The sequence below is a fragment of the Neoarius graeffei genome, chromosome 11 (genome assembly GCF_027579695.1).
Source record: "Neoarius graeffei isolate fNeoGra1 chromosome 11, fNeoGra1.pri, whole genome shotgun sequence".
Taxonomy (NCBI): Eukaryota; Metazoa; Chordata; class Actinopteri; order Siluriformes; family Ariidae; genus Neoarius; species Neoarius graeffei.
This window is the reverse complement of record NC_083579.1, coordinates 22,922,170-22,946,735: the sequence shown is the minus strand read 5'-3', so window position 1 is coordinate 22,946,735 and position 24,566 is coordinate 22,922,170. Positions and strand designations below refer to the sequence as shown.

At 45.6% G+C, this 24,566-nt stretch overlaps 1 protein-coding gene across 1 annotated transcript in view; it reads right to left on the bottom strand.

The window, feature by feature from the left end:
- pacrg (PARK2 co-regulated) overlaps positions 1-24,566 on the bottom strand; it is a 659,472-nt gene that overhangs the window by 251,526 nt on the left and 383,380 nt on the right. The window contains exon 4 of the mRNA XM_060933627.1: positions 22,429-22,578. Coding sequence (XP_060789610.1) covers positions 22,429-22,578 — 150 coding nt within the window. The remainder of the gene's footprint in view (positions 1-22,428; positions 22,579-24,566) is intronic.

Sequence of the window (24,566 nt, the reverse complement as noted above, 5' to 3'; positions counted from 1 at the left end):
AGTAACTCTGGATGGCCTTTCTGTTTCTTCACGTGCAACAGTAAAAGACCTCGGAGTGATTATTGACCCCAGTCTTTCATTCGAAACTCACATTGATAACATCACCCAGATAGCTTTCTTTCATCTCAGAAATATTGCAAAGATAAGAAATTTAATGTCATTGCATGATGCAGAAAAACTAGTCCATGCTTTCATTACCTCCAGGTTGGATTATTGTAATGCCTTACTGTCTGGATGTTCCAATAAGTGCATAAACAAGCTCCAGTTAGTTCAAAATGCAGCAGCAAGAGTCCTTACTAGAACTAGAAAATATGACCACATCACGCCTGTCTTATCCACACTGCATTGGCTCCCAATCAAATTTCGTATTGATTATAAAATACTACTATTGACCTTTAAAGCACTAAATGGTCTCGCACCACAGTACCTGAGTGAACTTCTGCTCCTCTATGACCCACCACGCCTACTTAGATCAAAAGGTGCAGGCTATCTGCTGGTACCTCGTATAGTGAAGGCTCCATTAGGGGGCAGAGCCTTTTCTTACAAAGCCCCACTGTTATGGAACAGCCTTCCAAGTAATGTTCGGGAATCAGACACAGTCTCAGCATTTAAGTCTAGGCTGAAAACATATCTGTTTAGTCAAGCCTTTTGTTAATGGTGTTTATGAGGTAAAGGAGTAGATCTGGAGGGTCCTCAGACATAGAGTGTTTTGGTAAACTGGGATGTATGGATGCTATCAGTCCCCACTCGCTTGCTCACTCGAGTTTGTTGACAGTGTAGTGGCTGGCTGCTTTATGTCCCGGGGCTCCCTCATGCCTGTGTTACCTTCTGGCTCTCTCCTTTTAGTTATGCTGTCATAGTTAGTTGCCGGAGTCCCTGCTTGTACTTGGTGCAATATGTATACTGTTCCTACTTATTCAGGTGACATTGGGCATACCTAACCACCTGTGTTTTCTTTCCCTCCCCCCCACCCCACCCCACCCCACCCCAAATCTGTCCCTCTGAGTTACATGGAGTCAACAGGAAATCTTTTGGTGGAGAGGGTGGAGACCTCGACTGGCTATCGTAGCCTGCAGGGAATCGGCCGTCAGACATTCTGTCGCATGTCCCAGACCTGGTGAAATCTAACTGAATTGTCTTGGCCAGCCCTAAGGGTCCAATCTGCATCTCATCATTGCTGAGGAGTGTGCTCCCATCACCCAATCAAGCATCCAGCCAGAGCAGGTCATGATATATTTTACCATATTAACATGCCATTGTTGTGTGTTATGCCTGATGTAAAGACTCTCGTCTCTGCGAGCCTATCACACAGATTTAATACTTGTCATTTTTAGGGCATACCTAACAACGTGTTTTCTTTCTCTCTCTCCCCCCCCCCCCCCCCCCCCCAATCTGTCCCTCTGAGTTACATGTTGATCCTGGGATTGAGATGCTGGCCTCTTCTGCCCCTCGGACCTGCTTGACCCATCCTGGTGCCCTGTGTCTGGTCGGAGTTTTATCGCACCGCTCCTGTGAAGGACGGCCCCATGAGGACAGTTGAGGGTTATACCTGTTAAAACTGTTAATATTATAGTCAGGCTGTCTGTTGTTGCCCAAATGAGGATGGGTTCCCTTTTGAGTCTGGTTCCTCTCGAGGTTTCCTCCTCATGTCGTCTGAGGGAGTTTTTCCTTGCCACCGTCGCCACAGGCTCGCTCATTGGGGATAGATTAGGGATAAAATTAGCTCATGTTTTAAGTCGTTCAAATTCTGTAAAGCTGCTTTGCGACAATGTTTATTGTTAAAAGCGCTATACAAATAAACTTGATTTGATTTGATGGATGGATGGATGGATGGATGGATGGAATGACAGACGTATAGATGGATGGACAGATGGCTGATTTTAATGAGGTCTAAGGTTGTCTGGTGTATGATTTAACATTCACCCTAATACACTACAGACACAAGTGCTCTTATGTCTAGCATTAAATGGATGGATGGATGGATGGATGGATGGATGGATGGATGGATGGATGGATGGATGGAAGGTTAGTGTTGTTGTGTTCCAAGAGTGTGTCTTTAGCCTCGTATTGGTCTTTCAGTTCTACCATAAACATGGGGGAATGAGAACGGCAGAGAGGAAAAGAGATTCAGAGAGAATATGTACATTATATTCCTGTCTTTTTTATTTTTTTTAACATTCTTATGGGAATATTCTGGGTTTAAAAGAAGTTTACTTTTTATGCTTAGATGCTCAACTATTACACTTCAAGCACTTCAAATACATGGGATTCATTCATTCATCCAAACTGAATTATGGAAGTGACAGAGTGAGGTGAAACTTGTGACAGATTGACAGAAGAATGGATGGATGCAAGCACACGTATGCATGGATGTTTGGACACATTGATGGATGGATGGTCAGATGGATGGATGGATAGGCAGATGCATGGAAGGACAAATGAATGGACAGATGGATGGAATGACAGATGTACAGATGGATGGACGGATGGCTGGTTTTAATGAGGTCTAAGGTTGTCTGGTGTATGATTTAACATTCATCCCAATGCACTAAAAACACAAGTGCTCTTATGTCTAGCATTAAATGGATGGATGGATAGAAGGTTGGTGTTGTTGTGTGTGGCAGCGGGGGCGTGGTCAAGCGCCGGTCTGTGACAGGAGGGTGGAGCCGGGGAAGGTGAGTGGCAGAATCGCGACACCTGAGGATAATTAACCTGTGTTTGTGTGTGTGTTTTCCCAGTAACCGCTCCCTATTTAAGGAGGCAGAGAGAGAGGAGAGGGAGCGCAACCCGGGACCAGACAAGTGTGTGCGTGTGAATGAATGAATGCGATTAGACTGAAAAGTTGTAAAAATAAATCGCCTGTCTGCCTCCAAACGCTGTCCTGCCGTCCTCTGTGCTCCACCCACACTCGATACGCGCTACAGTGGTGCCGAAACCCGGGACTGAGGTGGAGCACCAACCCAGCAGCCCCATGGAATCCTCCCCGTTCGCGGACTTGGTCCACGCCCTCGCCACGGCTCAGCAGAGCCAGCACCAGGCACTCGTCACGCTCCGAAAGGAGCAGGAGCGCCGCTTTGAAGCCCTGGTGCTGGCCCAGCAGGAAGATCGAGAGGCGTTCCGGCGTCTCCTCGCGTCGGCGGGGTCCACCAGCGCCCCGGCCCCGTCTCCCCTCACCATGACCAAGATGGGCCCGCAGGACGACCCCGAGGCTTTCATCACATTGTTCGAGCAGGTCGCCGAAGCCTCGGGGTGGCCGATGGAGCAGCGCGCGGCGCGCCTCCTCCCCCTCCTGACAGGAGAGGCGCAGCTGGCCGCACTACAGCTCCCCGCCGACCGCAGGCTGGCCTACGCCGACCTTCGCCGGGCTGTCCTCCAGCGCGTGGGGCGCATGCCGGAGCAGCAGCGCCAGCGCTTCCGCGCGTTGCGGATGGAGGAAGTCGGCAGCCCGTTCGCGTTCGGCCAGCAGCTCCGAGACGCCTGCTGGCGGTGGCTGAGGGCCGAAGATCGCGACGCCGAGGGAATCATCGACCAGGTGGCGCTGGAACAGTTCATCGCCCGCTTACCAGCTGGAACCGCGGAGTGGGTCCAGTGCCACCGCCCGGTGTCGCTGGATCAGGCCGTGGGACTGGCGGAGGATCATCTGGCGGCTGTTCCGGCAGCAGGACAGCGGACGGCAGCATCTTCTTTCTCCTCTCCTCTCTCTCTCTCTCTCTTTCTCCCCCCCTCCTCCCGTGTCCCATCCTCGCCCCATTCCCCCACCGCGGAGGCGGGGGCCGGCTCCACCCCGGCCGGCCCGCCGCACCCGTGGTGCCCTCCTGTTTCTCCCTTCTGTGTCTGTCTCTCCCCCCCCTCAGGTGAGTGAGCCCCAGAACACAGCTGCAGAGGGAAGGCCCGGGCCGGTTTGCTGGCGCTGCGGGGAACCAGGCCACCTGCAGCAACAGTGTGTAGCGATGGAAGTGGGGGCGGTGGTACGGATCCCCGACGCGCCAGAGGCTGCCCTCGATCAGGCCGGAGCGTATCACATACCAGTGAGTATCCAAGGGGCTACATATCAGGCGTTGGTGGATTCTGGTTGTAATCAGACCTCAATTCGCCAAAGCCTGGTTCAAAACGAGGCATTGGGGGGAGCACAAGGGGTGAAGGTGTTATGTGTGCACGGGGATGTTCACAGCTACCCTTTGGTGTCGGTCCACATTATTTTCAGAGGGGGAAAATTTATAATGAAGGCGGCGGTTAATCCTCGCCTTACCCACTCGTTAATTTTGGGGACTGATTGGCCGGGATTTCAGGGTTTAATGACACGCCTAGTAGAGAGTGGGTCCTGCCATTTGACAGGGGGAGGTCCCGGTGTCGCTTTGGCGGGAGCAGCTGTCACAGAGCCGTCTACGTCATCTCCGCGTCAGAGTGAGGAGCCGCCGGCTCCTCCTCTCTCTATTGGGGAATCCCTCGCGGATTTCCCATTAGAGCAGTCGCGAGACGAGTCTCTGCGGCATGCGTTTGACCAAGTGAGAGTAATCGATGGTCAAACGCTCCCGCCGAACGCCACCCCGTCCTTCCCCTACTTCGCGATTATGAAGGATAGATTATACCGAGTGACGCAGGACACTCAAACTAAAGAGCGAGTCACGCAGCTTTTAATTCCGAAAAGCCGCCGGGAATTGGTATTCCAGGCGGCTCACTTTAATCCCATGGCTGGACACTTGGGGCAGGATAAGACACTAGCCCGAATAATGGCCCGATTCTATTGGCCGGGGATTCGCGGCGATGTCCGTAGGTGGTGTATGGCATGCCGCGAATGCCAGTTAGTAAACCCAGCGGCCATTCCAAAAGCGCCTTTGCGCCCTCTACCGTTAATCGAGACCCCGTTTGAGAGAATTGGGATGGATCTCGTCGGGCCATTAGATCGGTCAGCACGAGGGTACCGCTTTATATTAGTTCTGGTGGACTATGCAACGCGATACCCGGAAGCCATGCCTCTGCGCAATATCTCAGCACGCAGTATTGCAGAGGCACTCTTCCGCGTCATCTCCCGAGTTGGAATCCCGAAAGAGATTCTGACTGATCAAGGCACTACGTTTATGTCACGAACACTGCGCGAACTGTATGGGTTATTGGGGATTAAGCCGATCCGCACCAGCGTGTATCACCCACAAACGGATGGTTTGGTAGAACGATTCAACCGCACCCTCAAAAATATTATTAAAAAATTCGTGAGTGAGGACGCACGTAATTGGGATAAGTGGCTCGAACCCTTGCTGTTCTCAGTGCGAGAGGTCCCCCAAGCCTCCACGGGGTTCTCCCCGTTCGAATTATTATATGGGCGTAAGCCGCGCGGCATCCTGGATGTGCTGCGGGAAAATTGGGAGGAGGGACCTTCACAAAGTAAGAATGAAATTCAGTACGTTATGGACCTGCGCGCAAAACTCCACACGCTCACCCACCTAACTCAGGAGAATTTGCGGCAGGCCCAGGAACGGCAAGCCCGCCTGTACAACAAGGGTACGCGCCTTAGAGAGTTCACTCCGGGAGATAAGGTACTCGTACTGTTGCCCACGTCGAGCTCCAAATTGATCGCCAAGTGGCAAGGACCCTTTGAGGTCACACGGCGAGTCGGGGATGTCGACTATGAGGTGAGGCGAACGGACAGGGGTGGGGCGCTACAGATTTACCACCTCAATCTGCTTAAACTCTGGAACGAGGAGGTCCCCGTGGCGTTGGTGTCGGTAGTTCCGGAGAAGGCGGAGGTGGGGCCGGAGGTTCAAAAAGGAACATTGGCATCACGTACCTCTCCGGTCCCCTGTGGAGACCACCTCTCCCCGACCCAACTCACGGAGGTCGCCCAGTTGCAGACCGAGTTTTCGGATGTGTTCTCGCCCCTGCCCGGTCGCACTAACCTCATAGAGCACCACATAGAGACACCCCCGGGGGTGGTAGTGCGTAGCCGCTCTTACAGGCTACCTGAACACAAAAAAAAGGTGGTTCAGGAAGAACTTCAGGCCATGCTCGAAATGGGCATCGTCGAGGAGTCCCACAGTGACTGGAGCAGCCCGGTGGTCTTGGTTCCCAAGGCCGACGGCTCGGTCCGGTTCTGTGTGGACTATAGAAAAGTCAACGCGGTGTCTAAATTTGATGCGTACCCAATGCCTCGTATTGATGAGCTGCTCGATCGACTAGGCACGGCTCGCTTTTACTCGACACTGGATTTGACGAAGGGATATTGGCAGATCCCCTTGACTCCATTATCCCGGGAAAAAATGGCCTTTTCCACACCGTTCGGCTTACACCAGTTCGTCACACTTCCTTTTGGGCTGTTTGGGGCACCCGCTACGTTTCAGCGGCTGATGGACAGGGTCCTCCGGCCCCACGCCACCTATGCCGCCGCTTACCTAGATGATATCATCATTTATAGTAATGATTGGCAGCGGCACCTACAACACCTGAGGGCCGTCCTTAGGTCGCTGAGGCGGGCGGGACTCACTGCCAACCCGAAGAAGTGTGCGACTGGGCGGGTGGAAGTACGGTATCTGGGCTTCCACTTGGGCAACGGGCAGGTGCGTCCCCAAATTAATAAGACGGCAGCGATTGCGGCCTGCCCGAGGCCCAAGACCAAAAAGGGGGTGAGGCAGTTCCTGGGGCTGGCTGGCTACTATCGTAGGTTTATACCTAATTATTCGGATGTCACCAGCCCGCTGACTGACCTCACTAAAAAGGGGGCGCCAGATCCGGTCCAGTGGACGGAGCAGTGCCAGCGGGCTTTCTCTGAGGTAAAGGCTGCACTGTGTGGGGGGCCACTTTTACACTCCCCTGACTTCTCTCTCCCTTTTGTGTTGCAGACCGATGCGTCGGACAGAGGGCTGGGGGCCGTTTTGTCCCAGCAGGTGGAGGGGGAGGACCGCCCGGTCCTGTATATCAGCCGGAAGCTGTCGGTGCGTGAGGGGCGCTACAGCACCATTGAAAAAGAGTGCCTGGCGATTAAGTGGGCGGTCCTCGCCCTCCGTTACTACCTGCTGGGGCGCTCTTTCACTCTCTGTTCGGACCACGCACCCCTCCAGTGGCTCCACCGCATGAAGGATGCCAACGCGCGGATCACCCATTGGTATCTGGCACTCCAACCCTTCAACTTCAAGGTGGTCCACAGGCCGGGGGCGCAGATGGTCGTGGCGGACTTCCTCTCCCGTCAAGGGGGGGGGGAGTTGGCTGCGGGCCGGACGAGCGCCCGGCCTGAGTCGGGCGGTGGGGGTATGTGGCAGCGGGGGCGTGGTCAAGCGCCGGTCTGTGACAGGAGGGTGGAGCCGGGGAAGGTGAGTGGCAGAATCGCGACACCTGAGGATAATTAACCTGTGTTTGTGTGTGTGTTTTCCCAGTAACCGCTCCCTATTTAAGGAGGCAGAGAGAGAGGAGAGGGAGCGCAACCCGGGACCAGACAAGTGTGTGCGTGTGAATGAATGAATGCGATTAGACTGAAAAGTTGTAAAAATAAATCGCCTGTCTGCCTCCAAACGCTGTCCTGCCGTCCTCTGTGCTCCACCCACACTCGATACGCGCTACATTGTGTTCCAAGATTGTCTGGAGGATGATTTAACATTCATACCAATAACTACACACCACTGCTCTTTTATGCATCAAAGGATGGAAGCATGGCTGGATGGATGGACAGATGGAGGCTGGTGCTAGTGAGGTCCAAGACTGGCTGGAGTATGTAACATTCACACCAATAAACAACACACCCAAATACCACACTGCATTTACACTGAAGTGAATACCACTGAGCAACCTATATATTTTGTATGTGTGTGTGTGTGTGTGTGTGTGTGTGTGGACTCAGGTGGTAAAGGAAAAATGAAATATGCTGACATTGTGTAGCACAGGGAGCAATCCACCCCCCGCCATACACACACCTATAATGGGCTTCTTTTTATCTCTGTTACCTCTATCTGATCGCAACACACACACACACACACACACACACACACACACACACACACACACATCTGTGTAGCATGTGGAATTGGAAACTGGAATAGCATACTGGTCTCATGCAAACAGGGGACCATCTGGCCTGCTCGTGTGTGTGTGTGTGTGTGTGTGTGTGCAGTAGGCGAAGCAATTGTGCCAATCAACAGTGCAGGGTTAGATGACTCTGTCACCATTGACCGATGAGTACTGCAGGAGCAATGCAGCTATCCATTCTGAGAGAGAGAGAGAGAGAGAGATGTGGAGAAGAGGGGAGATGCAGACAGATAGAGACAGAGAGAGGAAGAGAAAGAGACAAAAATAGAGAAGTAGAGAGATACAGAATAAGGTCAACTGTGCAGGAGAATGGGGGCTGCGATAGTGAGGTGAGAAAGAGAGTGCAGGCAGGGTGGAGCAGTTGGAGAAGGATTTCAGGAGTCATTTGTGATAGGAAAGTCCCAGCAAAAGTGAAAGGTAAGATGTATAAAACAGTAGTGAGACCAGCTGTGATGTGTGGATTGGAGACCGTACCCTTAACGAAGAGACAGGAGGCAAAGTTGGAGGTGGTGGAGTTGAGGATGTTAAGGTTTGTGATGGGAGTGACGAGGTTGGACAGGATAAGGAACGAGCACATCAGAGGGACAGCACAATGTGGAGAGCTTGGGAATTAAGCTAAGAGAGATGAGACTGAGATGGTGTGGGCACATCCTGAGAAGAGATGCAAAGCATGTTGGAAGGAGAATGTTGAGGATGGAGCTGCCAGGAAAACGAAAACGAGGAAGGCCAAAGAGGAGATACATGGATGTGGTGAGAGAGGACATAAAAGTGGCAGGTGTGGTAGAGAAGGATGCGGAAGACAGGGAGCAATGGAGACGAAAGATCCGCTGTGGCGACCCCTAATCGGGAGCAGCCAAAAGAAGAAGAAATAGATACAGAATAAGAGAAGTAGAGATAGAGACAGAGGGAGAGAGACAAGCAGGACAGAAGAGATGACATTTCTGAATCTGCACACACACGGGGATGACCTGGGGTCGAGGTGTTACACAACTTATACTGACACCTTGCTGAATTATTTATCTGACAAGCCAACCGAGTCAGCGACACAGCCATTGATTCCTAAATCACACTCTGCTTTTCTCTCATGTTTTCGCTTTCACATCCTCTGTCTCTGCCACACACACACATAGACACAGTATGACCCTTGTCTACAGTGATGGGTCTAGTCACAGATTTTGTGTCAGCACCAGGATGTCGACAGGGGGTGAGTGATGAACCAGTGACCTTCCCTTTGTACTTGATTTGATTTTTCTCCACATACATATTTCAAACACGATTATACCCCAGCACTGCTGAATTCTCAAATCTGATTGGTCAGAAGCTCATGTTTTGTTTTCTCGAACAGCAGCTCTGACAGTAGTGCAGGAGTTCTAATACATTATTGCTTCTATAGTAATAGCTATGGACTTGTATGGTGGATGTTCTACATAATCTAACACTAATAATAAAACTATTTTAAAAATGTGCTGTTATTTATGAAAAGAGAAATGTGTAATCATTGGTACAGTGAATTTTTTTGTTCATTTAATAGTCATGGAAGGAGTCTCCAGTGTCAGTGTGTTGTAGCAGTCAGCAGTAAAGCATTAAAGTCTTCAGGACAGAGGATGTTATAGTTTCTTGGCAACATTTCTTTTACTTATTAGTGTCAAGAAAAAGGAAGTAGTGCAAGTGAGAAAAGGAACTAACAAATATTAAACACAACTATAAATGGAAACAAAAGTCAGGGCAGCTTGGTGGTACAGTGAGTACTGAACAGGATTGTACAGAATGTCATTGTATTCTGTAACATTACAATTTCCTTTCACTGGAACTAAGAGGCCCAAACAGCATGACAATGCCCCTGTGCACAAAGTGAGCTCCATGGTGTGTTCAGGTTGGAGTGGAAGAACTCGGGTGTCCTGCACTGAACTCAACCCCACTGAACACCTTTAGGAAGGACTGGAACACTGACTGCACCCTAGACCTCCTCATCCAACATCATTGTCTGCTCTCACTAAGGCTCTGCTAGCTGAATGAACACAAATCCCCACAGCCACATTGAAGGAAAACTATTTCAGACATTTGATCTTGCTGTTACCTTGACCCTGTTTGGATCAATTCCAAAATCTAATGGAGTTATCACTGGTTACAGTGATAACTCCATATAAATCCTATACAAACATTCCATCACTCATTCTTGAGATGCTGCACAAATGAGTATCTTGGATGTATTCATGAACAACCAGAAAACAAAAAGTGAAGTGCATGGGATATTCCAAAATAATTCAAATGCATTGTTAAAAATGTTGCCTCTGTAATCCATGCACTTTTAAACAAGTATCATGTTTTGAAATTTGAACAGAGCAATGTTTTGAAATCATTTGCCAAATTCTGTGGTGAGCAAGCGTGTGTGCCGTGCCATGGTCAAGCTTGTGGGTGTAGTGTGAGCTCACAGAGTGCTCAGTGTAATGGCAGCGTGACTGTGTGTGAACTGAGGCCAGTGTGAATTCTACACCATGATGTGAAATTCCCTCTAATGCATCAATTACAGGGCGGGTAATCTCACTGAGAGCAGAATTAATTACAAGGACTAATGAATTATCCCATTATGACAGTTAGAATAGCTTTCGATTAGAGAGAGAGAGAGAGAGAGAGAAGCAGGTCAAGTTGATGAGTGGAACAGGGGCCAAAAAGAAAAATGAAGGAAGGCAACATGGGGGTTTGAAATAAATGAAGGAGTGAAGTAGTGTGTGTGTGTTTTACTGATGAATGTGAGTTTATTTGTGAATATGGTGGTAGTGTGTGTGTATGAATATAGATGTGCGTATAAATGTAAACATCATGCATATGTATGAGCATGTGCAGGTGTATGAATGTTAATAGGATTGTGTGTATCAGTGTGTGAAAGCAGTTGTATATAAGCATGTCTATAAATGTGTGTGTGTGTGTGTGTGTGTGTGTGTGTGTGTGTGTGTGCGCGCGCACATGTGCGAACGTGACCTTTAATTTGCAGGTGCTGTCAAGTTGAAGCCCACAAGCCCCTGCTCAAATTCAAGTCTGATTGACTAGGAGCCACCAACCTGCCCAGAATACACATCTTGCACATGCACTTTAATGCCCCCCCATATATTACATAGATAGATAGATAGATAGATAGATAGATAGATAGATAGATAGATAGATAGATAGATAGATATAGTCTGTGGGTAATGTGTAGGGGGGACATTAATACCTGCTGTGAAGCGTGCTGAGACATGAAAGAAAATGTGTGTGTGCATGTGAGGGATTCAACTCACAAAGGGGTGTGTAAAAAAAAAATGAACATGCTAAAAGATTTCTTTTTGATGACTGCATTGAGGATACTCATAGGGTTAAATGTGTGTGTATACAGTGAGAGTCTCAGGTCTGGGAGGACTTGAGTATTGGGGAAAGTGGAGCTACCCCTTAATCACCCTTGCTCTCAGGTCCGCTTTGACCCGGAGTGGTAGCACCTGCCTGAGTTCCAGCTATGGGCTAAACCATACATCACCAATAAGGTGCTGGCAGCAGGGTGCTTTTCGGTGCAATATGGCAGATGAACCCAACAGGGTCAATGGCGTACCACCACATGGCATGTGGAAGAGCCACTCAAATGGACAATGGATGGCATCATTTGGCAAGTTAGTTGTCACTGCGGGGCAACCTCCATACCTGTCAGGTCTGTGGCACCACTGTTGTGAACCACTTGGCATCAGGTGTGGCAGTCCAGAGACACAACATGATGGGGGTATGACATAGTTTGTCTTACCTTATTGTGCAAGGTGCTTTGTTAGGAGAGGAAAATAGGAAAGCCCTGTGATGGAGTAAATCACATCAGATGAGCTTGAGAAAGCACTCAAGGATACTAGATGCGGCAAAGCACCTGGCCAAGACAGCATCCCAGCTGACGTGTTGAAGCGAGGTGCCCCCAGTCTATCAGCCAGGCTCTTAAAACTGTACAATGCATGTTGGGAGAATATGTGTCTTCCCCAAGACTTCAAAGATACACTAATTGTGACCATCTACAAAAAGAAAGGAGAAAGGAGCGAATGTGGAAATCACCGTGGCATATCTGCTTTCCATTGCGGTCAGGATTCTGGCCAAGATAGTTTTAAACCAAATTAAAAATATCTCAGAAGATATACTTCCAGAAAGTCAGTGCGGTTTCAGGGCTGGCAGATCTACCTCAGACAACAGATCTTTACTCTGAGACAACTCCAAGAGAAAGCCATCAAATAACATCAAACTCTGTACATGGTCTTTGTTGACTTCTTAAAGGCCTTTGACACCATTAACCAAGAGATGCTTTGGAAGGTATTAGAAGTGTATGGATGCCCAGAAAGACTGATGTGGCTCATTAAGCTCTTCCATGAGAACACATTTGGGAAGGTTTCGATTGGAGGAGACATTAGTGAAGCTTTTCCTGTCAATCATGGTGTCAAACACTGATGTGTTCTTGCCCCGACATTATTTATACTCTACCTCAGTGTTTTTCAACCACTGTGCCGCGGCACACCAGTGTGCCGTGAGACATTGTAAGGTGTGCCGTAGAAAATTATCTAATTTCCTTAATTGGTCATTACTTGGTAGAGAAGCGCATTGCATTCACTGGATAAAAAAATAGACACCATATCTCGTAATTACGAGAAAAGAAAGAGAGCGACATCCAGCATAATTGCCTTAATACTCTGAGACAGGAGATGTGTGAGACAGGTAGACATGGAGAAGTTTTTGAAAAGGAATAATCCAAACTCTGAACAGGGCCTGGGACAAAATTCAGACCCTGATGAAGGCTCTAGTATGGGAGGGAGCCAAAAGAAAATAAAGTCAATGTTGTTTTGGAAAAAATATGCATTGGTAGGAAATTTGCTTTGCAACTTGAGTTCACGGATATTAGTGGACACGCTCAACTCTTGGCCAATGTGCATTTTGTGGATGGAGATGCCATTAGAGAAAACTTCGTATTTTGCAAGGCACTGCCACAAAAACCTTTTTTTGTGAGAGGAAATTTTTCGGGTCACATCGGAATATCTTGACCAAGGAGGACTTACATGGGAAAACTGCACAAGCACTTGCACTGATGGAGCCGCAGCCATGGTCGGGCACACCAAAGGCTTCGTTAGCAGGGTGAAGGAAAGGAACCCAGATGTTGCTGGTACGCACTGTTTTTTGCACCGTGAGGCTCTTGTTTCCAAGACTTTACCAGCAGACCTTGTTACTGTGTTGGATGATGTGGTGTGCATGGTAAACTTTGTAAAGACACGGCCTGTGAAAAGTCACATATTTGCATCATTGTGTGAGGAAATGGGAGCGGATCATACAACCTTATTGCTCCATACAGAGGTCCAATGGTTGTTGCAGGGCAAGGTGCTGACCCGTGTGTATGAGCTGTGGGAGGAACTTAAAGTGTTTCTAACAAATGAGAGGACAGATTACGCAAGGCTGCTTGCAAGTGATGAGTGGTGTGCGAAGCTGGCATACCTGGCAGATATATTTCATAATCTGAATGATCTGAACACACGAATGCAAGGCCGAAACGAAAACCTGCTTACAAGCACAGATAAAATAAATGGATTCCGTTTGAAGGTGAAGCTCTGACAACAGCATGTGGAATGTGCCAACCTTGACATGTTCCCACTCACCAAGACATGGCAAGACATCAACATTGCTGCTCTGTGTGAGATAGTAGATGAACATTTGAAAACTCTCGAGGAGAAGCTTTCATTTTATTTTTCTTCAGTCTTTACTGAATCCCTTGACTGGGTTAGGGACCCATATAGCTCAGCATCACTTGCTGGGAAGGACATGACTTTACATCAGGACTCAATCGGAAGGCAAACTCTTCAATCTTGCCTGACTCAAGTCCTCAACCAAAACTTGGAACATTTGCATGTAAGAACTGCTGTATGCAGATGACTCTGCATTTGTAGCAACAGATTTGCACAACATGCAGTAAATTGTTGATCGCTTTGCCACAGCTGCAACCTTCTTTGGATTGAAAATCAATACCACAAAAACATAACTCCTGTACCAACCCTCATCTAAGCCACAGGCAATGTCAATGTTGTTTTGGTCAATGGAATGCCTCTTAGGAGTTCTGAGAGTTTCATCTACTTAGGCACTGCAGTTACCAACACAATCTCATCAGACTTGGAGGTAGACTGCCGGATTCAAGCTGCCACCAGAGCCTTTGGTGCATTACAAAAGCAACTATGGTCTCGCCATGACAACAACAGAACCACCAAGTTGAAAGTATACAATGCTGCAGTCTTACCATCTCTGCTTTATGCCATCGAATGCATGACGCTCTACCATAAACACTTCAAGAAACTGACCAGGCTACAACTCCGACGTCTGCGTCAAATCCTCAAAATAAGATGGCAGGACAAGGTCCCCGATGTCAAACAATGTTGTTTTGGTCAATGGAATGCCTCTTAGGAGTTCTGAGAGTTTCATCTACTTAGGCACTGCAGTTACCAACACAATTTCATCAGACTTGGAGGTAGACCGCTGGATTCAAGCTGCCACCAGAGCCTTCGGTGCATTACAAAAGCAACTATGGTCTTGCCATGACAACAACAGAACCACCACTGTATTGGTGAGCCAATACAGTAAGCGTGGAAGCCCTTATCACAGCCTCCCAACTTCGTTGGGCTGTACACATCTGGCGCATACCTGATACATGACTACCCAAAGCTGTTTTCTACAGAGAACTGAGCCAAGGAAAGAGGAGACAAGGAGGACAAAAACTGAGATACAAAGACGTTTTGAAGAGGAACATGAAAAATGCCAGAGTTATCGATTAGACGTGGGAAAGGGATGACTCGGATAAAGCAACATAGTGAAGCATAGTTAAAAACTCAGTGTCTGCAATTGAAGACAAGCATCAAAGGGAGTACATGAGAGCTCACGAAACCAGACATTCCACAGCAGCTCAACCAGGCCATTCATGCCACCGCTGCGGATGACTCTGTCGCTCTAGTGCAGGCCTCATGGCCCATCTGCATTTCTGTGCATCCTAATGAAACAGTCATCATCGTTAGCGATAGACAGCTGCTGCTGACGCATCAACAAATAAACTTGACTTGATTATATGTCACTTGTGAGGATATCAATGAGGATACTGTTTTGATAAATTTGGGTACTTTTTGTTCGTGAATGTGTCTATATTCTAAAAAGAATAACACACGTTGGCTTGACGATATGAAGTTTATCTTCTCGTGTTGAAAAACACATTTTTCATGTGAAATACATTGTGGATCTGAGTGACATATTTAAATAATATCGGTTGGCGTTGAGTGGTATATGAGATATATTCCATTCAGCTAGCATGATATTGAACGAGTCAAAGATGAGCTTCCACATAAGCTCGCTACAGTATTTTTCACTCATACTTAAGTATTCATTACCCTCTGTAATTTACTTAGTTACTTTTAAAATCAATATCAACAACTCCACACAGCAAGCTGGCACCCTGCCACTAATCCCTTGCAAAATCCTTTGCCCTGTTGCTTTTTTGATGTGTCTGGCTAAGGTTTGGCTGAGCTGAAGTCCTAGCTCTAATAGTAACAGGTCGCCACTGCTTGTAAATATGAGTGAAGAATATCGAAGTTTTGGTAGCCTTTCAGGTAGTTTTTTTGGGTAATGAAGTTTTGGTAGCCTTTTAACGCGACTTTCGCTTTCCTGGTGAACAAAGAAATGGTTGTACACATGCACAGAAGAAAACTTTATCACTGGATATTTGCATCAGCTCTGATGTGTGACGTGTTGTCTTGACAACCACGCAATATCGTAAACCATACTGAATACTCATTCTGCATTAGGTAGAGTGCCATAATACACATAGGATAAGCGATATAGTAACAATATTGCATGCTATCGAACCAAATGAATGAAACCTGCTAGAAGGGAATAGAATACGTTTTTATTCCATGGAAAAAGTGTCCTGTGTGTATAACAATTTCCGATATTTCACTCCGATGACGGCACTCCCAGTGTTTTCCTGCTGAGTGGACATGCGTTGTCAAAATGGCGGACCAGTTCAAAATGAAAATTATTTTAATAAACTTGTGGGGGGGTTTTGTGGATGTGTCCATATAATATAAAGAACATTACACTGTGGTGCAAAGATATGAATTTCATCTTCTTGTGTTGAAAATATTTTCTCTCTTTCTATTCCCTCACTTGTGAATATGTTCACCACTTGAAAATAAACTCCATATCTTTGTGCAACCGTGGAATATCTGTTATACAGTACTGTGGCGGGCGGCACGGTGGTGTAGTGGTTAGTGCTGTCGCCTCACAGCAAGAAGGTCCTGGGTTCGAGCCCCGGGGCCGGCGAGGGCCTTTCTGTGTGGAGTTTGCATGTTCTCCCCGTGTCCGCGTGGGTTTCCTCCGGGTGCTCTGGTTTCCCCCACAGTCCAAAGACATGCAGGTTAGGTTAACTGGTGACTCTAAATTGACCGTAGGTGTGAATGTGAGTGTGAATGGTTGTCTGTGTCTATGTGTCAGCCCTGTGATGACCTGGCGACTTGTCCAGGGTGTACCCCGCCTTTCGCCCGTAGTCAGCTGGGATAGGCTCCAGCTTGCCTGCGACCCTGTAGAAGGATAAAGCGGCTAGAGATAATGAGATGAGACAGTACTGTGCAAAAGTCTTAGGCACATGTAAAGAAATACTGCAGACTAAAAATGGCTTAAAAATAATTAAATTAAATGTTTCAATATTACAAAAATACTGCAAATAGTAGTGAACCATAATAAATGAAACAAAATCAATATTTGGTGTGAGACGACCCTTTGCTTTAAAAAATAGTAATGTCAAGTACAATTAGTGCAGTTTTATAAGGAAATGAGCTGTAGGTTTTACTGACCATCTTGCAAAACCAGCCATAGTTCTTCTGAAGACTTTGACTGTCACACTTGCTTCTTAATTTTACAGCAAAACACAATTCATTGTGTTTTCTTTTTTAATCTGAAAAGTGGTCTCTTATGTAACATGCTGCTCAGATACAAACTTTTTTTCTGTATCATTTAATTTTGTGCTGGAAAATGAATGATGGAACTCTAAAATATTTTTGTACTGACTCGATAATGTACAAGTCATAAAATAGAAATTTATAACAAAGTTTGTATGAAAAAAATGGAGTGCCTAAGACTTTTGCACAGTACTGTATATCACATTCAATGGTATGATCAAATATCAAGTCGTTGCCTCCTGAATCGAAATCAAAGTGTTCATGTGGATATCCTCTGGTTTCCTCACACTTCCTAAATCATGCTAGTAGGTGGAATGGCTATGTTGAATGATCTCAGGCATTAAAGTATGTGTGAAGCCCTGTGATGGACTGCCGTCCCAGCCACAGTGCATTCCTGACTCACTCACAATATTCCTGGGATAGACTTCGGATCCACCATGACCCTGACCAGAATGAAGCGATTACCAAAGACGAATAAATGGATGTATTTTGTCATGGAACAAATTTAAAAAGTAAGAGAAAAGTACATTAATTATTTTCATCAATTTGCTGTTGCACATTTATTTCTGTAATCCAACTGTATTTTAGTCATTTAAATAAGTTATTACTGACATATTTTCTGTCCAAATGGGAAACATAAATCTATTTGTATGCTCAATATTGATACATGACTGTGTGTGTGTTATATCTCATTCATCTCATTATCTCTAGCCGCTTTATCCCTGTTCTACAGGGTCGCAGGGAGCCTATCCCAGCTGACTACAGGCGAAAGGCGGGGTACACCCTGAACAAATTGCCAGGTCATCACAGGGCTGACACATAGACACAACCATTCACACTCACATTCACGGTCAATTTAGAGTCACCAGTTAACCTAACCTGCATGACTGTGGGGGAAACCGGAGCAAACCCACACGGACAAGGGGAGAACATGCAAACTCCACAAAGAAAGGCCCTTGTCGGCCACGGGACTCGAACCCGGACCTTCTTGCTGTGAGGCGACAGCGCTAACCATTACACCACTGTGCCACCCCACAATACATCTCATCTCATTATCTCTAGCTGCTTTATCCTGTTCTACAGGGTCGCAGGCGAGCTGGAGCCTATCCCAGCTGACTATGGGCGAAAGGTGGGGTACACCCTGGACAAGTCGCCAGGTCATCACAGGGCTGACACATAGACACAGACAACCATTCACACTCACATTCACACCTACGGTCAATTTAGAGTCACTAGTTAACCTAACCTGCATGTCTTTGGACTGTGGGGGAAACCAGAGCACACGGAGGAAACCCACACGGACACAGGGAGAACATGCAAACTCCACACAGAAAGGCCCTCGCCGGCCACGGGGCTCGAACCCAGACCTTCTTGCTGTGAGGCGACAGCGCTAACCACCACACCACCGTGCCGCCCTCCACAATACATACTTATTGTTAATTTTTTATTGTTAAAAAATTAGCAATAAGTATGCTTATTGTTAATTTTGCTATATTATGAAAGTGGCTTAAAGTCACCAGAAAAGAGAATTAAACCATTTATTGCAGTAATGCACACGTGCACACAAATAAATGTATTCATCTGTAATTTTAGGCGGTTATGCACTGTCTGTGTGTGTGTGTGTGTGCATGTGTGTGTTCCCCTTGGTTTTTGATTTTCATGCCTGCTCTATCTGCTTTATCAAAACACAATTTTATACATTAGGCTCTTAAACACACACACACACACACACACACACACACACACACACACACACACACACACACACACAGAGAGAGAGAGAGAGCACGAGAGAGAGCGTTTGTTAAAAACAAGATACTAATGAATGGTGAAAATCACATGCTGTGTTCATTACAACAATTCTGTTTCTATGATTCTGTCAGTAAAATTCTCCTTCTTCTTCTTATGAGGCCAAGCACAAAACGTGTGTACACCCTATTGTAACTGTATATTTTTCTTTCTTTCTTTCTTTCTTTCTTTCTTTCTTTCTTCATCTTCTTTTTGTTATTAAATAATAGTCATGTATGTATCAGCAAACTTGTAGTCACAAATGACAAGTTCCACACAAAGTGATTTGTACACCTGTAGAGCCAGGGGGTGGGCACTGTTCAGAGATCAGAGAATGTTTTGGGCAGTCACAATGGAGAAAGGTGATTATTTGTTAGCTTTGTTACAACTTGTTTCCTAACTTAGCTTTCAGGAAGCAAGATGAGGCAATCTAACTAAGAAACATTACCAACATATCTGACCAGTGCATATTTAAACTATAATTAAAGTATAATGGAGGATGATATCAGAAAACATACCTTAAACATGAGGTCCCAGCTCCTCTGCTGAGTCAGGAAGATCTTTGAAGCTTTTTCTCTAGTTTTTTTTTTCTCACAGCTCCAGAACAAATCCCCCCCCCCCCCCCCCCCCCTTTCAGGCACGGAGTGAAAGGCGCCCAAACGAGCTCCTCTGATTAGCCGAAAGGATTTTCTGATCTCCGAACCCCCTGGATCTACAGGTCACTTTTGGCTCTGCACAAATCACTTTTCCTCCAATAATACCTTCATGCTCAAGAGCTAACAGGGCAAAATTGGACAAATGTTTGCAATAATAACTCCACAGTGCAACATTGTAGAAATGCAATTCCACTTTTGTCTGAATATTTGGGTTATTCTGAGTTCACCAATACCATGATGTTAATTTCTAACCTAGAGAATGTACTTTTTCTTTTTTTGTTGTTTTTTGTTCTTCTTTTCCTTCAAATTTTTGTCTGATCATCACCAAATTTGGAAGACATCATCAGGAGATGACATTTACACCAACTTTGTAGATAACAGAAAGATGTGAACCTAAAGGACAAGAAGTTTTGTTTGAATTCACCTCAAAATTCATAAAAATGCTCAATGTTTGAAGCCCTCAATAGCAAATCAAGATTTTTCATTCTCTTTATTGCCTGAAAGGTACCAAGTGTTTAGGAGCTAACTGTGCTGTGGTATGTGAAACAGGAAATCAGGCATTTTGAATTTCAATAAAAAAGTATTTTTTACTGCTTCTTCACCTACACATTTTGTCCAATAACCATTAAGTTCAAGAGAATCTGCCCTGAAGTTGTTTCTCAGACTTTTTGATACAATGGACATTGAAATTTAATGGTGATGTCACCAAACAGGATGTGAGGGTATATCTCAACAGTGTTGTGATGTATTTAGACCAAACCTTGTATATGAGTGAAGGACCAGGACCCTAAGGGACTTTAGTTGAAATTCACCTCTAGTTGGTCACAAAGTTGTAATAAGTGTTTAACTTCTGAACTGCATTCATAATCATCAAATTATGAATCTTCTTTGTGTTGATTCCCTGGAAGCTTGATGTATTCTTGATGGAACACATTTGTGATTTGTCAAACACAAAGGATGTTAGCTATGTTTGAATTTGAACAAAAGTTGTCTAATCTTTGTGAAATCTGAACCACTGCATAGGCATGCTATGCTGAACAACATTTATTTATTGGATTTTTTGATATTCAACACAGTTTGTCTGTAAATTTGATTGTGAGGTCATCAAATAGGAAGTGTGGACATATGTAACACTTTAGTAGATCTCCATGGGAACAAGAACTGATGATCCCCTTCTTTGTGCATGGCCCCGTTGTTGTAAGGTAAGATAAGGTAAGATAAGATAAACTTTATTCATCCCATGATGGGGAAGTTTACATGTTCCAGCAGCTCACAGATAGAAAGAGTCAGGAATAGACAATAACCAAAAGAAATAGAGTGCAATAAAAGTATAAAATATAATAATAAAATAAATAAATAAAAACACAGGCCATGTACACAACAAAATGTACACAACAAAACAAGAATGGAACTTAAAGGTGGGGTACGAGATTTTTTTCAGGAGTATTTTTTACCATATTGCTTGAAAAGCTCCTCACACCCATGTTGCAAGCAGTACAATAGGTTTGACCCAAAAACGAAATATTTTAATCCAGTCTACAGTGTAAAATAAAGGAAAAACGCCATCCAATCATATCGAGGTACCACCTCAAAATGATTGGATACTGACATGTCAATCAGACTGAAGCCCGCGAGCAGCCCGTCCCTTCTGTGTGTGTGTGAGAGAGCGAGCAGTGTCACACAGAGCACAGGATTTTCTCAGTGGGCTCCCTCCAAACAACGGAGATTTACACAAAAATGGAAGGAGATATTCACAAAATTCTTTCACAGTGAGTGCCACAAGGATCTCCTGAACACACTAATGTAATTTTTTTGTCTGTAGTGTAAAAAATGAGGTCACTAGAGCGAGTTAAAAACGAGTGACTTTTCTGCCAAGTTTATAATGGCAGTCTATGTGGCTGCGCGGCTGTCCTCTCTTCACTTTCAGGCTTCTCATTCAAAAACTGCAAGTCCTATCGTGTAGATAGACATATTGTGTGAATCAGGACAAGTGTGGCTACTACTTTTGAGAAAATTATGTGTGTGGAGTGAAAATTGGGGCTGAAAACACAGTTTAAATGAGAAAGTTTGAGCTATTTTTCCAAGCTCACTACACTCTGCTCCACTGGTGTGTAACGCAATAGACACCCATTATAAAGGCTGATTTTCTCAGGCTTTATAAGGGGGAGGAGGGGTGGAGACACGGGGGGTGGGAGCATGGCGAGGGCGGGCGTGTTTCTTTTCAAAATATGGCTTGCGGGAACCGTTATTCCAAAATCTCATACCCCACCTTTAATTATCATTGTTGTTATAAAATTTTTTACATTTTAAGTGGGTTATAAAAACTCTTTTCTTACTCTGAACTCTACAAATAAAACCTCATTTGGCTCCTTTAGTTTTTCCAACTGCATGTCACAACACTTTTCAGATCAAATTCTGCTCTGAGAAAACCAGCCACATCTTCAAACTGTCACAAATTACTCATTTTGTTCCCCTCAAAGAGCCACGCACACAAACATACAACACCGGAAAGAAATAAAACCCTTTAATACCACTGAAAAACAAAGCCAAATGAGTCAAATTGGGTATTGATTCATGGAGTGAAGTGTGTGTGTGTGTGTGTGTGTGTGTGTGTGTGTGTGTCTATAATGACCTTCCCATAGCGGGTGTGAAAGCACCTCTGCTGATTCATGTGGTCCGGTGTTGTGCTGTAGTTATGCTGTGAGCTGTGTTGATGTGTTGTGTACACTCGTGTTGAGCTTTGGTGTCATGTTGTTCTGTGATAAGACATGCTTTGACTGTTATACTGACACCTGTCATATTGTGCTATATTATTGTGTTATTTTGCATTGTGCTTTTGCTGTGTTGCGTTTTCAAGTGATCTTTATATTATTGTATTGTGTTAGGCTTTGTGCATTGTCTTGTTGTGCTGTATGGTTTCATTGTGCGCACTCATGTTGTTCTAGATCGTTCTGTTTGTGTTCACTTATGTGTGTTGTCATGCTGTACTGTGTTAAACTCACTGTTCATGTTCTTGAACATGTTGAGGATGGGCAGGATCTGTCTGTAGTATGGCACCAGAGCTTCTCCGACCATCTCTCCTGACACCACAAGGTGCTGCAGAACCTTCAGTGTGGCACAGATCACCTGCCTGTTCCTTGTGTTCAGAGCATCTGAGAAAGAGAACAACAATCAGGGATTTTTCACCATGTATTATGTTTGTTTGCTGCCTTCAGGGTTCAGTGGCACTATCTGTATAGTGAATGGCTAGTTATCCTAATATTCCTATCTGTTTTAAAATTTTAACCAAAAAGTGGGTGTGATCTAAAGCTAAAGGTTTTTATTTGGTTCTGACAGTTCCTCAATCTCAGTTTACTAGAGTTCACAAATACAGATGTGCACAGGACAGGGTTTTCATGATTATTATTATTTCCACCTGTTCACAATATTTTATAACAAATATAGTTGGTTATGTTTCCCAAAATATAAACAAAATAATAGCCTAATCTGTACACATATATAACATAGTGTTACTGATTTCTCAATTCTGATTGATTAATTTTCTATAACAGCACCTCTGACAGCATTTCCACCTGCAAATATGAGGTTTATATTAATAACACTGATTTTGTTTGAATATGTAATAACTTGTACAGCGACTAAAGGAGACAATTATTTAACATTTACTGAAGGAGTCTTCAATGTCAGCATTTTATAACTGTCAGATGTAAAGCTGTTCCTTTAATTTTTAAGCTTGTAGGCTCACATTTCTGATGTGGTCTTTTGCTGTTGTAGCCCATCCACCTCAAGGTTCATCATGTACAGATGCTCTTCTGCTCTCAATGGCTGTATGCAGTGGATATTTGACTTCTTTTCAGCTCAAACATTCAGTCTAATCATTCTCTTCTGATCTCCCTCATCAACAAAGCAGCTTTCCAGCTGCAGAACTGCTCCTCACTGGGTGTTTTTTGTACTATTCTGTGTAAACTTTAGACGCTGTTGTGTGTGAAAGTTGTGTGACAGCAGTTTCTGAAATACTCATATCAACACCTATGCCATGACACTTAAAGCAATGGAGATCACATTTCCCCCCTTCTGATTTTTTAAAATGTGAATGTTAACCGAATCTCTTTTCCTGTATCTGTATGATTTTATGCATTTTTTCTCCCCTTTCTCTTATTGGTGTGATGGCGGCCAGAGGAAATTGCCACCAAAGCAGAACATCGCTCCCCGCTCTACTGCTCCCATGGAGCTAAAAGGGCGGCAACAATTTAGCACCACTGACAGCTGAGAGCAGCAAGGCTACGGGGCAGAGCCCATTGATCACACATGGCTGGAGCAGAATGATCAGTGCCGTAAGCAGCCCTCTTCCAGCAACCAGGGGAGTTTAAAAAGATGCCAGTCAGCTCAGAGGTTAGTTAAGCTCATTCGATGCTGCACGTCTCATACTCTCTCTCTCTCTCTCTCTCTCCACTCAGGGCAACTTGCTGGCACTGAGGACAACAAGGAAGAATTCACAGAACTATGCATTCTCCACTGGCAGATTCTCTCACCACTGTAACCTCCCAAGCTTCACGCAAAACATGCAGACGCCACCAGCGCCCACCTGCAACCCTGCCTCTGGCCAACTTGCGCCCCCGACACCGGCACTGATCACTCCATTCACCTCCCCTGCATTTCCCCATTCTTTTTTTCATGAAACACACTAAAGTAAACTGACTGGTTCCTGTGTTGCACATCCATGTTCATCCTGCTGTCCTAGAAAGTGCTCACACTGGTGGAGAATTTTGGTAGAACACAGCACCCCCTCCCACCCCCCAAATGGAAGCTTACTCAATGCTGCATGCCTCATACTCTCTCTCTCTCTCTCTCTCTCTCTCCAGCCAGGGCACCTTGCTGATGCCTGCAAGAACTCCTGTAGACTAGTCTCCAGCAGCAACAACTGACCCAGGAGCTAGTTAAAGGTATGTATGTCACCACTCAGCTGCAGCAGCAAGCCAGAGCCACCACACTGCTGGGTCATCTCCTAGACCCATGACAGAAAGCACTCTGCCTGCTCCACAAATTGACACCCACTGACAATGTTGAGGCCTTCCTGTTCACCTTCGAGCAGACGGCACTTCAGGAAGGATAACCTCAGGAAGAATGGGCCCTTGCTCCA